Source organism: Apis laboriosa, unplaced genomic scaffold, assembly GCF_014066325.1.
Source record: "Apis laboriosa isolate Shangri-la unplaced genomic scaffold, ASM1406632v1 scaffold113_cov153, whole genome shotgun sequence".
Taxonomy (NCBI): domain Eukaryota; kingdom Metazoa; phylum Arthropoda; class Insecta; order Hymenoptera; family Apidae; genus Apis; species Apis laboriosa.
In genome coordinates, this window is record NW_025220892.1 from 870,845 (window position 1) to 884,146 (window position 13,302).

Genomic DNA, 13,302 nt, shown 5'->3' on the forward strand with positions numbered 1-13,302 from the left:
TGTTTATATAAATTATAATTACAATTAGAAAATAATATTATTTATCATAATTATATTAAAAAAAATTAATAAACGAAGTAAGAAATTTATAACATTTACCTATCATATATATCTGCAGAGATTATTATTAGTATAATTTGTTAAATAATATAATGTAGAAAATTTTAAAGGTTATGCCGGTAATCTTTTGTTGATCGTAACACGAGTTCACCCTACATATTAAAAGCGATAATATAAATACATGATGGACGAAGCTTTAACTACACCACCTACATTTCAATTGCATTTTTCTAAACAAATATATTGTGTTGAATTATCTCCTTATGAATGGTCTCAACATTTAATTTGTATTGCTTTAGCAGAAGAAATTGTTATCGGTACTATTAAATTCCAGGTAAAATTTCATAACATATGAATATTGAATTTTAAAATTATGAATTTCTCATATAATATATTTAATTTTAAATTGTTTTATATTATTTTTTATAACAAGAATTTAAAAAATATAATTTATAAATTATATTTGAAAATGTATAAGTTTATATGAAAGAGAGAAAATTGAATAATATAATTTATAATTTTTAATTTATAATCTTCAAAAAAAATATAGTTTTATAAATATTTTAATTTTTCATAAATATTAATTAATAATATTTTATATAATATATTTATGTAAAAAATTAGAAAAAAATTTATTTTTGAATAAATAATTATCATTTTATAAGGATGAAGATGAAGCAGTAGAAGATATTGCTTATAAACCTATTAGAACATTTCGTCATGATATTAGACCACATGCTATTGCTTGGAGTCCAGAAACCTCCTTGAGTGTTGTACCAAGAGTTTTAATATTTTGTGTTGCTGGAGCAGATTTCAAAATAAGATTATATAGTAGTGATATGAATGATAATACTGTATATGAGGTAAAGATTAAAAAGATGGAATTTTTTATTTTTTATAAAAAAATATATTTATATTTCTTTTTAAATAAGATGGAAGGACATAAGGATTACATAAATTCAATTTGTTATGAAACTGAAGGTGAAATATTGGCTTCTGTATCTGATGATCACACATGTAAACTTTGGGCAGTAAAAGAAAATGAAAAATGTATATCTACATTTTACTTAACATCTCCTGGAATGAGTGTACATTTTCATTTTGAAAAATCTGGCAAACTTCTTGTTGGTGAAAAAAATGGATTGATCCATATGTATGATGTACGAAGTCAACAAGCAATTATGTCTTTGGATACAGATATAGTTCCCTTAATGTCTATTGACTGGGGATCTAATCCATTAAAAGTTGCAGCCATAGCAGCTGGAAAATTAATTTTATGGGATATATCCAAACCTAGGTAATAGAATAAAAAATTTACTTAAAGTTAACTAATTTGTTAACAAATAATTATATATTTAATAATTATAGTAATTTTTTTTTCAGTCCACCATTGGAATCAAAACCACTTCACATTGAAGGAGGTTTAATAGTAAAATTTTTCCCTGCTTATGAAAATTTTGTAGCAAGTATAGGTAGACCAGATAATTTATTGAAAGTTACAAATATAAGAACTGAACAAGAAATAATTTGTGGTCAAGTTAAATTAATAGGTGGAATAACTTGTCATTATAAATTACCATATGTTTGTGCAACAAGTGATAGAGAAATTCGTTTTTGGAAAATAATATCAAATTAAATAAAAAAAAAATAAATAAAAAAAAGATGATTTATATAATTATAATTAATTTTCATAAATATTATATTTAATTATTTAATGTAAAAATAGTAAATACTATTTTTACATATAATGTAAAAAAAATTGGAATTTAGTCAAATAATAAAAATATATTTGTCATATAAATTAAAATTCTTAATTATCATTAATATTTAGCAAAAGACAATATAAAAAAAAGATATTTATTTATTTATGTAATAGCATTTAACCACATTTTGGAAATATTTTCCGAAAATTTATTTTTAATATCTTCATCCAGCAACTTGCTGCACAAGTTATTTGCTATGCTATATACCATAACAGGATTTGGAACATGAACCAAGTCATTGAGTATTTGTTTTTTTTGTATTTTTAATTCATTTAATTCAATCATGAGGGATTCTATATCTTGATCAGTTTTACTTTCTTCTTGCGTTTTACCTAAAAAAAGTTAAATATTCATTTTTCCATTTTTTTATTACTATATAAAATAAATAATATTTTTGTTACTTACATTTTACAGAAACTATTTGAGTTTCCAATTTATTAATTTCATTTGTTACTGACCAATGTTTTACTGCTTGTTTATTTATTGCATCCTCTAATAAATTTTCAATCAAATTGATATAGAATTTTATATTATTACTAATAGATTCTTTGTCTATATTGCATGTAAACCAATTTAAAAGGGCATAGCATAAATAAGCTCGTAAACTTATTGATACAGAATAATCAGTTTTTGTATAAATACTTGTTTTATCCATTAATCCTTTAATATCTAATTTTATTATAATTTCAATTAGTAAATTATGTTGATTTTCAAAATTTTTTCTATGTAATATTTCAAATTGAGTAATGGTATGTAATGTAGTAACAATATGTTTCAATTTTTGTTCTTTTTCAACTGAGGTTATTGCTAATGCAATGTTATGACCAACTACTAACCATAACTAAAATTGCAAATTATGAAATACAATGATTAATTTTCAATGTTTTTAAGAATTAATTAAAATTTAAATCAATCTTACCATTCTCTCATTATCTAAAGTAGTACAAAAGCTATTTTTAAATAAATCAGTATAATAAGAATTACATTCTCCACAAATTGTTTTTAAAGCTTGCAATAAACCATAATCTGATTTTCCTTCTATCCACGTTTGAATCATATTAAAGCTTACATTTTTTTTAATTATTTTATCAAGTTCTTCCAAAATTAACAAATGTATTTCTTGATACTAAAAATAAATATTTTTATTTACTTTTTAAAAAAATAATAAAAATATAAAATATATTATATTTATATTATAATTATACCTTGAGATATGGAAACTTTGCTATTATATTTCGTGTTAAGTCATATTCTGAATTTGTGAAAGTTACAATTATTGCTTGATCAATTAAAGATTTACTTAAGGCATCATCATTGCATAAAAGAGCAATTTCAGCTGCTGTTATTAAAGTACTTGCATCTTTACGGCGTCCAAGATATTTTATTATATCAGAAAATTCTCCTAATTTAGCATAACTGAAAAAAAAATTATAATATTTTACTTATTCATTATATGATTATCTTATAACTTATAACTTACATGTATGCTGCTTGTTCAAAATTTCCTGTATGTACACTATATTTTGCCCAATTTTTTAAAATTTCTGTTAGTACTGGATCATCACATTCAAGTTTACATCTTGCAAGAATATATGCTTCTTTATATAAATTTGCATCTTGAAATACTTCTATGGCTTTATAAGTTTTATGTATACAAAGTAAATAAGATACTGCTTTACAAGGATTGCCTTCACTTATTAATTGATATGCATACAATTCACACATATCTTTCCATGTTCTATAATACATTACTATTAGTTATTTTTTAACAATTCTAAAATGAAATTTTATAAAATGAATAGATAAAATTACATACTTCATAGACAAACTAGCTGAAAGTGAAACAAGAAAATCATTAAGACGTTTTTCTTTAGCAGCTTCATCTAAATTTTGTTTAAGATTATTACACCATACATCCATTTCTGTGACTAAATTGTGTTTATTTTTTTCAATATGAATAAATCCTAAATAATGATTGAAAACAAAACAAATATAAGTAGACAGTTATATTATATAATATAATATATATAATAACATTTTTTTTATTTTAATAATGGATAACTTACTTTCATTATTAATGTGTGACATAAAATTTTTTTGTGTAGAAAATAATACTGGTATCATATTATATGAAGTATCTTTTTGAATTTCTTCGATATCTAAACTGTCATTTTTTATTTTTCTTACAATATTTAAAAGAGAATTAAGTAAAAATGTCTTTTCATTTGTTGTATTAGTGCACTTTGAAAAATATGATCGTTCAAATTTTTTATTTTTTGTCTCCGTTTTCATTTTTATTTCTGACTCTGAAATTATTGATGATTATTCATTATTTGTACTATAATAATATAATTTTTATTATTTTTATTAATATTATTTTTATACTTTGAACAATTTGAGAAACATCTGAAATAGAACATTCTGATGTAGCCTTAGTTACTTCTAGTAAATTATTTTCAATGGAAATATTTTTATTAGTTTTATTTTCTTTTTCTTTAGGTTTACTTAATATTTTTTTAGATAATTTTTTTTGTGGTAAATTATAAGCAACTTTCCATATTCGTACTGTGAAATCTGCAGAGCCAGTTATAATAAAATCAGGATCTAATGGACTCCACATACAACACAATACAGGACCACAATGTTCCATATAAGTAGCTATTAATTCTTGTGTTTCAATATTCCATACCTAAAAAAACAGTATATATAATATAAATATTTATTTTCATAGATATTTATATTGTTATTTTATTTCTCTTTTTATTTAAATGAAATTTAAAAATTTATACCTGTGCAATTCCATCATAACTACCAGATATTAAATGTCCACTTATGTACGGACTCCATGCTAAGCAAACAACATTTTTACTATGTCCATTTAAAGTAGCTACAATTTCATTCACTTTGTAAATATCGCACTTTTCTTTTAAATTATCATTATTAGTAGAATTTTTCAATTTTGTAAAATGATCTATAAAATTAGATAAATCAAAAATAAGTATAGTACATGATTCAAAAGCAACAGCCAAATAATTTTTTAATGGAGAAAATGTTGAATCTGTTGCTGTACTCTCAGGATGCCAAACTAAACAATGTACCATTTTTGAAGCAAATTTAGCACATCCACATGTTTCAAATTCTTTATTAAAAAATGAAATTGTTCTGAAAATAAAAGAATTTTTATGAATTTTATATATCATATATTATATACCCATCATATAAAAACATACCCATTTTCAAATCCTACTGCTAAACAAGAAAAATCTGGCTTCCAAGAGAATTCTGTACACTCTTTTTTCAATACAGACTTAGGTTCTAATTAAACAAATTAGAATTTTATATTCACTATAATACAATAATATTACAATCATTTATTTGTAAATATAAAATATTACCTTGATTTGGTTTTTCTGGATCATAATATACAAGTTCTCCTTCTCCACAAGAATATAAAACATATTGTTTGTTTTCTGGATTTGGCCCCCAACTAAGAGTATATATAGTATTTCTATGATATTGTCTGTACAATGTGGGTAATTTATTATTATTTATATTAAATACACCAACTCGGCCTTCTTCAGTTGCATATGCTAATAAATTTTCTTTTTCAGGATGCCATGATATCTATATAATATAATTAATATGTATAATATAATAATTATTAAACAATTTATAATTTTTCAAAGGAATATTATTTAAAAATATCTCATTTCTAATATATTTTATTCAAAATATAATATAAATCTTACTGCGCGAATTTTTCCTTTAATTTTTTGCCATAAAAAAGTTATATTAAAGGAAGTATTATGTGCTTCTGATAAATTCCATAATCGTAACATTGCATCTCCAACTCCAAATGCAACATGTGAAGTATCTAATGGACAAGCAGCAATGCAATATACATATCCAGATTGTGTAAAAATATCATAATCTACTTCAACATTATTATCTTTTATTCCACAACAAATAATTCTTCGATCTTGAGCTAAAGTCCAAATTGTATGTCTGTAATTTATTGAGAATATTTAAATTTATGATTATTTCATAATAATAATTATAATATATTATCATAAATTTGGTAAAAACCTCTGTTTTACTCTCCAATTTTCTATTGAATTGTTTTGGATATTTGGTATATGTGCAATACAAAATAAGCCCCTAACATGATATGCATGTATTACTTTCACATTAGGTTTGCCTCTTATCATTGTTGATAAATCCCAAGAAATTAATTCACCCCATAATGAACTTGTAAGTAATAGCTTAGGTTCTATCCAACGAACTACAACCCAATTACCTATAGAAGCATTTAATTTGGTTCTATGCTGATGAGAATCAAGAGGACCTGTAGGTAATGAAATTGTTGTTTCATAACGGCCATCTCCACCAGCTTTCCAAATGAAAATTGATCTATAATTTAAAGTTTATATATTAAAATTGTGATTGCAAATATTTTATAAAATTCTTTAAATTACCTGTCTTTTCCTCCTGAAGCTAATAATAAATCTTTGTTTAGATTTCCACTTAAAATATTACTCTCTATAGGACACCATGATAAACTAACTATTTCAGTATCATGTCCTCTAAGTTTATAATCTATTTTTCCTTTACCTTGAAAATTAAAGATATAAACTAAGCCACATTTTGAGCCAATAGCTACAAGATGTGGATCATGAGGACAAGAAGAAATACAAGTACATATCATTTTTCCTAGTGAAATTGAAGAAACAATATCAAAATAAGCATTCCACGATAATACATGACCATCAGAGGTTGCTGCATATATAATATAAGGATTTTTATAAGACCAATCTACACCTATTGGTATACTTTGTTTATCCTAAAATTAAAAAAAAAATTTAAATATAATATCACTATCAATTTAATATTAATATAAAAACTTACAGTGTCTAAAAGATAAGCTACAGATAATGTTTCTAAATTCCATATTTTAATTGCATTATCATCTCCAGTAGAAGCTACTAAATTAGCATTTACTTCTTCAAAATGAGGAGTAAATGCAAGACATGTCACTTTAGATTTATGAGCATTCTTAATAATAGAATATTGTAATGTTTTATTATTTTCATTAATTTTAGCAATAACAATCATATTTCTAGCACCCCATGCTACAGTGCCATTGAAAGAACAAGTAAAAATATTACTCAAATACCAGTTTGGCGAAGGTGGTAATATTGTTTCATTCATTATTATAAGCTGAAATACAGATGAGAGATATTCTAAAATGATATATTAAGGAATGACACATATTTATAGTCTATTAAGGTTATCCGGTTTTTATTTAATATTGATTCAAACGTAAAATACACTTTTAATAGTACAATTGATAAACAATAGTTCTTGTTAGATGTTTTTATTAAAAAGAGTTAAAAAAAATTTATGATAAAATAATTTGTCATCGTTAACAAAACGTTTGAAATATATACATTACAAGTATTCAATTATACTTATATAAATATTTACTTATATTTTCATTTGCATACCTATTTTTTACATATTTTTTTTTATTAAACATTTGTTTTTATATAGTTTTTTAAAAAAGAATATTTAATTAAGATATCAAATGATGTTTACAAAATCTGTTAAAAAAATTACTTCAATAATAATGAATGTCCTATATCGATGAAAGTAGATAATATATATATATATATATAATATAATTCTACAATATATTAATTTTTAGGTTATTAACAGATAATGTATACATTGAAATATTTAATTTGATTTTATTATATTTTATTATCATTATTATTTGTTTTGTTCTTGTTACATTAATATTAATATATCGATTTATAAAGAAGTAAAAGACATTTAGGTAACCATTATTGATACAAAATATATAACCTTAAATAAGAAAATAATTATGATATATATCTAAAATGCATATATTTATTTACATAAAATAAGTGTTTTCATAATTTGTTAATAATAAGTAATAAAAATAATAATATAATACCTGATATTTTATATTTTATATACATCTATCATTAAAGTAAGAGAATTGTATTTTTAAACTTCGCTCAAAAATAGAATAGTGTAAAATAATATAATGATTTGATTTTTGCTTTCCTTCACATTAAAAACTATATTTAAATATATAACTTTTCTAAAATATATATATTGTTAAAAATTATATAATTGAAAAATTTTAAGTGATAGAAATATAAAAAAATTAAGAATAGTAAATAAAGATAGTGTATGTGTGTGTTGTGTATGTCGCATGTGTATATTATGACAATTTTAATAATCATAATTTTTCTTTCTTTCTATAAGATAAAATATATATTCATAGTACATATATTTTAGTATGGTCTATATTTCATTTAAATTTTTAAATTTTATAATAAATATAAAAGTATTAAATTTACATACATTAAAATATTCAAGATATAAAGAATAAAATTATAATTAAACATAAATATTTTTTAATACTGAATTTTTAATATTGAAATGGAATGTGAGATCTTTACATAAATCACAGTTTTAACTATGACTAATGTACAACGTTCAAAACTTATTCGTAGTGACAAAAGTTGAACAGAAAACGTTCAGAAAACAGGAACGTATTATTATTCGTATATTTAAGAACTTAAACAAATATCAATACATTTTTATTATTAAATTTTTCTAATAAAGTATTGTATGAAACTTTTTTTATATTTTATAGTATTATTTTTAATATTTTGTTTAATTTTTTAGAATGAAGAGACAAATTGTAATATTTTTATCGCTATTTATTTTTCATTCCGTGATTTCATTCAGCTTTAACTTTGAATTATTCAATCATTATAAAAAAAGTGAAAATGAAGATTTGTATGAAAACCTCGACATTGTAAGTAGAATTATTATTTTTATTTTTATTTGTAAGAAATCAAATTTTATATGCATATAATAGTTTTGATTATAAGCAATATTTATTTTTAATTTTATCAATAATTATTTTTTAATTTTTATTATAATTATTTTTTAATTCATTTTTGTGTATGAAAATAATATCCAATAAAATAGAATATTTAAGAAAGAAAATAAAATATTTATCGGAAAATGTAAGAAATTTTTTTTAATTATTATCATTGAAAATTAGTTGTCTGCAAAGTGATTTACATGTAATAATTTCTGTTCTGTTATATATTTTAATTTCTTTAATATTTGTAAATTGCTAAACATGTTATGTTTTTAAATTACTATGTGAATTTACATGTTTATTCATGTTAATTAAATATTTGAAATATATTTATCACATTAATATTTTTAATGTATGGAAAAATTGGATATAATCTTAACAAAATTTTAATAATAAAATTATTTATTTTTATTATTAATACATAAAATTATATTATATCATACTATTTTGTTTTTCTGAAGTTTTCTTTTTTTAATAAATAACATTAATTGTTAATGATTTAATTTTTATTGTAAGTATTAATGATATAATTTTATTGTAGTTGCAAATAATAAGAAAAGAGGGTTATCCGGCTGAAGCACATGTAGTTTTAACAGAAGATGGTTATATTTTAACAATGCACCGAATTGTAGGGAAATCTGGATCTCCTACAATTTTTTTACAACACGGCGTGTTAGGTTGCTCTATGGATTGGATTGTACTTGGCAAAAAAAATTCTCTTGGTACGATATGTATTATTTATATATGTATTTATATATGTATTTATTTAATAAAACAATATCTATTCTAAAATTAAATTTAAATTAAAATTTAAATTAAAATTTAAATTAAAATTAATTCAAAAATAAAAATTAAATCTTTTTGTGCTATATATTTTATATTTATAAATTTTAATAAATTATTATTTTACATTCTAATTTTTACGATTATAGCTTATTCATTAGCTGATAATGGTTACGATGTATGGCTTGGAAATTTTCGTGGCAATACTTATTCAAAAGCGCATATTTCTTTATCACCAGAAAATTTAACGTTTTGGGATTTCAGGTATTTATAAACAATAAAAATTAATGATAATTAAAAATATAAAATAACAATACATTGTAAATAATTAAAAGTATGTTTTAGAAAAATTTTCAGAAATATGTGTAGAATAATAATTTTATTTTTATGTAAAAAAAAATCATATTTTATATATAAAATAATTAAATAATTAATGAGTATTTTAAAATTTTTAATATTACTTTTGTGATAACATATTTAGTTGGCATGAATCAGGTATTTATGATCTACCGGCAATGATCACTTACATTGTAAAATTGAAAGAAAATTCTTTAAGAGCGTACATTGGATTTTCAATGGGTACGACATGTTTCTATGTGATGGCCAGTGAACGACCGCAAATAACAAAATTAATACAATCAATGTATAGCCTTGCTCCAGTAGCTTTTTTGAAACATATACGAACTCCTTTACGATATTTAGCTCCGTTTGCATCTGATTTTAAGGTAAAAAAAATAATTAATAAACGATTATAATGACTTTCTTGAATGTTCTTTCAACATTTAAATTCTTATTTTTATATCTATCATTGAAAGTAATGAATATTTTCGTGTTAATTTTCAGAAAATAATGTATCTATTTGGAGATGGAGCATTTTTACCAAATAGTTTTATTACAAGATTTTTAGCAAAATATTTGTGTGATATGAATTTTCGGGAGGAAAAGATATGTAGTAATATACTGTTTATTCTTGTTGGATTTGACGAAAATCAATTTAATTACGTGAGTACAATAATTTATGTAAAAATTTGTATTAGATATAGTAGAATAATTTTAATATATTTATACAAATTATTGTAGACACTGGTACCTAAAATTTTGAATTATCAACCAGCTGGCACATCTTCTAAGACTATGGTTCATTTTGTTCAAGAAATAAAATCTGGAAATTTCCAACAATATAACTATGGTATAGAAAAAAATTTATTAATTTATAATAGTCCTGAACCACCTAGATATAATTTATCAAAGATAACAATACCAATCGTATTGTTTTACGGTAATAATGATTGGTTGTCTAGTCCTCAGGTATTTATATATTTCGAAATTTTTTTAATAAATATAGATATTTATATAATTTTCTTTATATTATTTAATTATTATTATTAATTATTATTATTTAATTATTCTTTATATTGTATTCTATTTTTTGTTTAGGATGTTATAAAGTTAACCAATGAATTACCAAAGAAACCAATTATCTATAAAGTGTCATATGCGAAGTTCAATCATATAGATTTTCTATGGGCTATGGATGCTCCTAAACTAGTTTATAAAAAAGTGCTTAAGATGTTGAAAGAATATTATAAATAATATAGTAGATTTAAATAATATTTACTATTATTATATATTTAGAAAAGTTTATATAAAATATACAACCATAACATAAATTAAAAATTATAATTATAAAAAAATTATCTTAGGTATTTCAATTTAGATTTTTTGTTATATATATATATAAAATGTAAAATAATTTAAATTTAATAAAAATATAACTGCATAACTATATTATAATATAAAAATATAACTTTAATTATATTATAATTATATCGGTATATATTTAAGTTATCGCTAAATAAATCTTTCTAAATAAAATATAAGAAAGTTGGATGATTATAATTATGTTCCAAAAGATTTCAGAATATACATTGTTATCCAAACAATAAAAAATCTAGAAAATCTAGAAAATTTTTTGATCTATTTATTCCAATATCTAGAACATATGATTTGGTAAATAATCTGGTCAGCCAATCGATTCGATAGTGCATCTTGAATATTAACCCAACTTAGGTATTTGCTGTCCACCAGATTACGTAAAATGTATTGATGTCATAATCTACGGATCGGGCCACAAAGCCATGGCCTACTTGGTGAAAATTTCAGACAAATTTCTATTCCACACAAGAAAATATTACACTGATGTATCGAATAATAATTCAAATTTTACAACATCGTTTTTTTTGATTCTAATTGATTTTTTGATATATATTTCATTATCATTTGAATCAATGAATATCATTCGTTTTTTAATATAATAAAATAGAAAGATTCACAAAAGTATAATCATTTTTAAGGTATTTCTAGAGTCTTTATAGACGAATCATTCTAAAAAATCAATGTCGATAAATTCTCTTATTGATTGTGTAATGGAAAATCACTAGTGGTATCCGAGAATCCCTCAGGGATATATCAAGGATGTGACCTTACGTACGATTTTCAGATTTTATTATATGAGCTTGGATAACTTAGAAAAAAAAGAAAAAAAATAGTTATCATCATTTATAATTGATTTTTCAGATCTTTTGAGAAATAAATAACGAAGATAATTGATTAACATGAAAAAAATTTTTCGGAGAAAAGTATAAAATCATTTCTTAAAAAAGTTATCCCATACAATAGGATTTTTTAAATTAAAAATCATAAAATTTCTCAAATGATTCGTTGGAATTGGAAACAATTAGAAACTTCTTATAATCACTTAAGATTTAAAAAAACTGCTATTTTTACTATATATTGATTACGTACTAATTCAACAATGATAAAAAAATTATATTTAATATGCATTTGTAGTAATTATTCTATATAATTATTAATATATTTGAATATATTTAGTAAGTTTATTATAACATGTGATACTATTTATTATCGATCGATAATTCAGAAATGATTCTATAAATAAATAAGTAAATTTCACTATTTATTTTAATTAGATAAATAGATATCATTGAACTTAATTATTATTTAATATTATTTAATTAATTTTACTTAATAAAATTTTATTATAATTATTAAAAATAATAAAAAATAAAATAAAATTTTTAATTTTCTAAAAATTTTATAAAGAGTTTATAAAGATGTAAATTATAAATATTAAATAGTTTACACAAATTAAATGTTCAACATGCTATGTATATTACAGTTATCGGTTACATTTCGATTACTTTTGTCAATTTTTTACATATACTTACATATTATTTAATTCCAGTAAATGAAATTGCTTGAATAATTCTTAATATAATAATTCGATCATTTATTGAGCCATTTTCAAATTTCGAATCATCATTGTTAAAAACCATATTTATAAGATATATATAAAACATATTCACATTTTTAATATAATTTTTATACACTTCTTGCACGCTTGTCAATTTCTTCTGAATTCACAAGAATCTTATAATTCATCAAAAAAAGAAAAAGGAAAAGAAAAAAAATATTAAGAAAAAAGAATCAATATTGAATTTATTCCAGACAAACAAACGAAAACAGCAGACAGCAAGCAAACAAAACGATTTTCATCGTACCATTACGATCAGGTTGCACACGAGCATAGTCGCGAGACACGCACGTGCGTGCATGGTTGGTTGTGCGCTTGCGTTTTGTAGTGGCTCCGCGCGCGGCGAGGCGCGGCTGGTAATACAGAAAAGCCATGGTCCGATGGAACAAAAAGAGCAGAAGGAGAAACAGGAGGAACAGAAGCGAGCTCGTCGCGAA

The 13,302-nt window shown here is 22.1% G+C and overlaps 3 protein-coding genes across 6 annotated transcripts; 2 read left to right on the top strand and 1 right to left on the bottom strand.

Annotated features, from left to right (window-relative positions):
- Positions 1–18: 18 nt before the first annotated feature.
- On the top strand, positions 19–1,775 carry LOC122716127 (nucleoporin Nup37). 2 transcript variants are annotated; one of them, XM_043938919.1, is made up of 5 exons: positions 19–77; positions 171–394; positions 726–923; positions 993–1,357; positions 1,444–1,775. In XM_043938919.1, the coding sequence occupies exons 2-5, from the start codon at positions 242–244 to the stop codon at positions 1,694–1,696; spliced, it is 969 nt and encodes a 322-aa protein (XP_043794854.1). In that variant the 5' UTR covers positions 19–77; positions 171–241; the 3' UTR covers positions 1,697–1,775. The 2 variants fall into 2 exon arrangements, with proteins under 2 accessions (XP_043794854.1, XP_043794846.1); XM_043938911.1 differs by having other exon boundaries at positions 45–394.
- Positions 1,776–1,903: 128 nt separating this feature from the next.
- On the bottom strand, positions 1,904–7,856 carry LOC122716105 (gem-associated protein 5). Of its 2 annotated transcripts, none has more exons than XM_043938868.1 (16): positions 7,801–7,856; positions 6,729–7,040; positions 6,299–6,663; positions 5,910–6,233; positions 5,573–5,828; positions 5,219–5,447; positions 5,054–5,138; positions 4,613–4,985; positions 4,209–4,512; positions 3,890–4,129; positions 3,640–3,787; positions 3,304–3,561; positions 3,029–3,239; positions 2,743–2,949; positions 2,229–2,664; positions 1,904–2,155 (listed from the first exon to the last, which is right to left on the bottom strand). In XM_043938868.1, the coding sequence occupies exons 2-16, from the start codon at positions 7,029–7,031 to the stop codon at positions 1,926–1,928; spliced, it is 3,969 nt and encodes a 1,322-aa protein (XP_043794803.1). In that variant the 5' UTR covers positions 7,032–7,040; positions 7,801–7,856; the 3' UTR covers positions 1,904–1,925. The 2 variants fall into 2 exon arrangements, with proteins under 2 accessions (XP_043794803.1, XP_043794810.1); XM_043938875.1 differs by lacking the exon at positions 7,801–7,856 and adding an exon at positions 7,328–7,381.
- Positions 7,566–11,202, top strand: LOC122716117 (lipase 1-like). Of its 2 annotated transcripts, none has more exons than XM_043938898.1 (8): positions 7,566–7,659; positions 8,544–8,676; positions 9,290–9,470; positions 9,681–9,795; positions 10,013–10,256; positions 10,375–10,533; positions 10,612–10,839; positions 10,969–11,202. In XM_043938898.1, exons 2-8 carry the CDS (start codon positions 8,545–8,547, stop codon positions 11,122–11,124), a joined length of 1,215 nt encoding a protein of 404 aa, XP_043794833.1. In that variant the 5' UTR covers positions 7,566–7,659; position 8,544; the 3' UTR covers positions 11,125–11,202. The 2 variants fall into 2 exon arrangements, with proteins under 2 accessions (XP_043794833.1, XP_043794824.1); XM_043938889.1 differs by lacking the exon at positions 7,566–7,659 and adding an exon at positions 8,193–8,403.
- The last annotated feature ends 2,100 nt before the right edge of the window (positions 11,203–13,302 follow it).